The 3,268-nt window shown below is 35.1% G+C and overlaps 1 protein-coding gene across 1 annotated transcript; it reads right to left on the minus strand.

The window, feature by feature from the left end:
- Positions 1-1,103: 1,103 nt before the first annotated feature.
- On the minus strand, positions 1,104-2,567 carry LOC110860226. The gene is made up of 2 exons (XM_022109280.2): positions 1,869-2,567; positions 1,104-1,798 (listed from the first exon to the last, which is right to left on the minus strand). Exons 1-2 carry the CDS (start codon positions 2,443-2,445, stop codon positions 1,458-1,460), a joined length of 918 nt encoding a protein of 305 aa, XP_021964972.1. The 5' UTR covers positions 2,446-2,567; the 3' UTR covers positions 1,104-1,457.
- Positions 2,568-3,268: the final 701 nt, after the last annotated feature.

The raw sequence follows: 3,268 nt of genomic DNA on the forward strand, positions 1-3,268 counted from the left end.
TTAAAATTAAGATGAGACTGCACTTAGGGGTTTTTAGAATTAGGCCGACGATATGTAGAAAATGTGTATTCTCGAAAATAGTAAACTGAGTTTACTCATATTTGCGTATGTTACAGCAAATATATATGCCAGGTATGATGCAGAAAAATCAACACTTGACAGAATTGACCTACAGTTGTCTTCACACGAGCAGATAATCTAGACCATTGCAGATTCACAGCCAAACCAAACACTTCCACCGGTTTGTTTTTGCCGAGCATGTTTCCAATAATGTTTTTAGATACTCCAAATTTTTATTTACAGGGGATCATTACTTGCAACCCATGCATACGTAATACTCTATACGCTTTTTTATACGTTAGGTAATTGGATAAAAGATAACTGGTATTACAATCAGAAACTTCACCTTTATACAACTTTTGAGCATACATCTATCTGGTTGACGTTCTCGGAAAAGCAACTGCTGTTCTAAACATAAAGGCATACTTGGTGGCTTTACCACATTCACCCCCAGTATTTCATCCATATATGTTTTCTGGTTAATTTTCGCCTCCGGATTGGGTAAACAATCTTGATAGTATGCACCCGAAAAATACTATATAATACGTATGCTAGGACATAACAGACCTACCTGAAAGTGCACTGCTTATGGTGACCTTGGACGGTACTTTGAACAAAATAGTGCAAGCCTTTGAAATTTGGTATCATAGAGAATTTATGGGTTGCCAATTCTACGCTCTTGTGAAATGCAACCACTTCGAATCGTCCCCGCTCCTCTTCTCCTCTCATTTCAGGAATAAAAATTTCAGGTCAATCATAGAAGGCTTGGACTAATTTAAGAGAGATATTCATTGAATTCGATAGTTTTATTTTAAAATCAGTGGACGAAATTGTTGTCATTTTTCTGACCTTCTGACCTGGATACCAAGGGGGTGTGGTCGAATTTTAAAAATCTGAGAATTTACATTTCGCCCAAGGGCCTGCTGGATTCAAAACAGTCGGAATTTCGAAAGTGGATAGAAAATTGACAAAGTTATGCGTATTTAAAATTTGTACGTTATTTATAAAAATTCAAGTTTCAACATTCCATATCCGCCTTATAACCTTTCAGCAAAAATTTCGCATCGTTTTAATTCACAAACCATAGATTTTCACAGAATTAAGCAAATAAAATATTTATTATTGGACAGTTATTACAAAAGAAATTAAATAAATTTGTCATCTTTGTTTATTACATAACATATTTAAAAAGTGCCGTTATTTGAGCCATTTGAATAAAATAAGTATAAGTTAATCGCAAAAGGTATACTGTAACCATATTTGTTTTTATGTTTATTCCTAAATACATCATTAATTTAAATAATAAATAACCTGTAACAAGTTTATTAAAGAACTGAGTCAAAAACCTACATATTTTTTTAAAATAGTAAAGCTTAAAAATTAATCAACACTTGTCTTTACTCCAAAATATAATTCACTTTTTTTCCCTGAAATACAGCAAGGTATTCGTCTACGATCGTAATATTTCCGTAATATTTATCAACTGTCTCTTTCAGTTTCTTAATTAACTCACCCTCGGACTTCACATCTTTAACTAACTGAACAATGTCATAGACATTTAAACCCAGACCAATCGCAACGCCAGCGCCACCTATAGCCGCCTTAGCAATAGGAACGATGTTTTTCCCCACTTGAAAAAACCCAAGGGCAACGTCATCGAATAGTGGCAGCGCCAACCCAGCGCCCGCAGCGGCCATCCCACTAACCCCCGCCGCGCCTTGAATCCCACTGGTCACAGCTAAAAAAATAGTTTAAAAATTTTTCAAAAAAACTCTTCTAAGTTAAGAAATAATAAATTTATAAGGTACCTTCAAATGTCGCATTCTTATTCAATTTAACCGCCCCTCTTTGAAAATTCGTAAAATGATTGATTTTTTCTGACAAAACATTAAGTTCCAAATGTTTCCATTCTTCCCCATTTTTTAAACATGTTACGATATATTTCACTGAAGCTTCACGATTGTTCCCATGCTTTTCTTCCAAATTCTTTACCACCTTCTCAATCGCCAAGAAACTATCCTCACTTCGTTTAGCAGCTTTACTTATCGCATTTTCCATTACCTTCCAGTTAGCAATAAAATTTTTGTTCAGGATTTGCTTTGCGATTTTTGATCCAGCAACCGTTCCCCCTCCAGCAACTCCTACGCCGAAACCGACCCATCCCAAAATTGGAGCAATTGGGGCAAGTGGGGGGACAAATATGGACAGTAAACCAACAACAAGCACTCCAGTTCCCACTATGCCAAAACCAATCCCCGCTCCGCGACCAATTTCTGTACCCGTTTTTGTGAACTTTACATCGCGCAATATTTCTTCAAGAATGTTAATAGCTTCTTGGTAAAGCTCCTTCATTTGGAGAAGATTTCGTTCTTCTTCGCAACTCATTATGTAAAAGTGTTGCGAAAATTAATTGACACACAATTTAACAGCAAAATTTCAAGAAATGAAATGAAAAAAATGATTTTGCTTTTGCCACTGTTCCAAATGCAAATGAGAAAATTTGCTGGACATGCAAGTATTTTTAATATTATCTGGCTGAGGTGATCGACCTATGATTCAGAGGAATCACCGTTAAGATTTGACACCATTTGCTTATCTATAAACAATATAAATCTCGAAATGGATTTATTGTTTAGTTGTCAAACATTGGAATGAAACTGTGTTATCATTTGTTTAGCTTTGCATATTCTCTGAAAACTACCTCTTGTGTGCAAACCATATTTGGCCCGAGTCGGGCTAATTATAAAATTTGGAAATGAATTTTTGGGTTAAATTTTCTAAATTTTCGTTAATGGTTATTCACCGAAATGTCTAACTTGAATATGCCCTGACACAAAATGAAGGTGGTTTTTCAAAATTTCCCTTATGGTGGTATTAGTGCAATGTATGTTTAATACAGTAATATAACAGTTCGTGGTGTCACATGTCAATTTCATACCTTTTATTAATACCAAGTTTCTACACAAAATGTTGCACAACCACAACATGATCAGACTTAATTCCTAACTAAAGAACGTCCGGGAATGAATGGGAATGGTCTGAAAATGTGGTCATAAAATCACAATGAGTTATCGGAATTTTAAACTTTTTGCATATGTATAATACCAAATACGTACCTACATAATTTAATTAATAGCTAAGGCCGCCACACCCCCGTTGGCGACTAGTTCGATTTTCTTGCGAAGATTTTTCATTAAATTTTTTCCCG

This window comes from Folsomia candida, unplaced genomic scaffold (genome assembly GCF_002217175.1).
Source record: "Folsomia candida strain VU population unplaced genomic scaffold, ASM221717v1 Fcan01_Sc030, whole genome shotgun sequence".
In the NCBI taxonomy this organism is placed as follows: domain Eukaryota; kingdom Metazoa; phylum Arthropoda; class Collembola; order Entomobryomorpha; family Isotomidae; genus Folsomia; species Folsomia candida.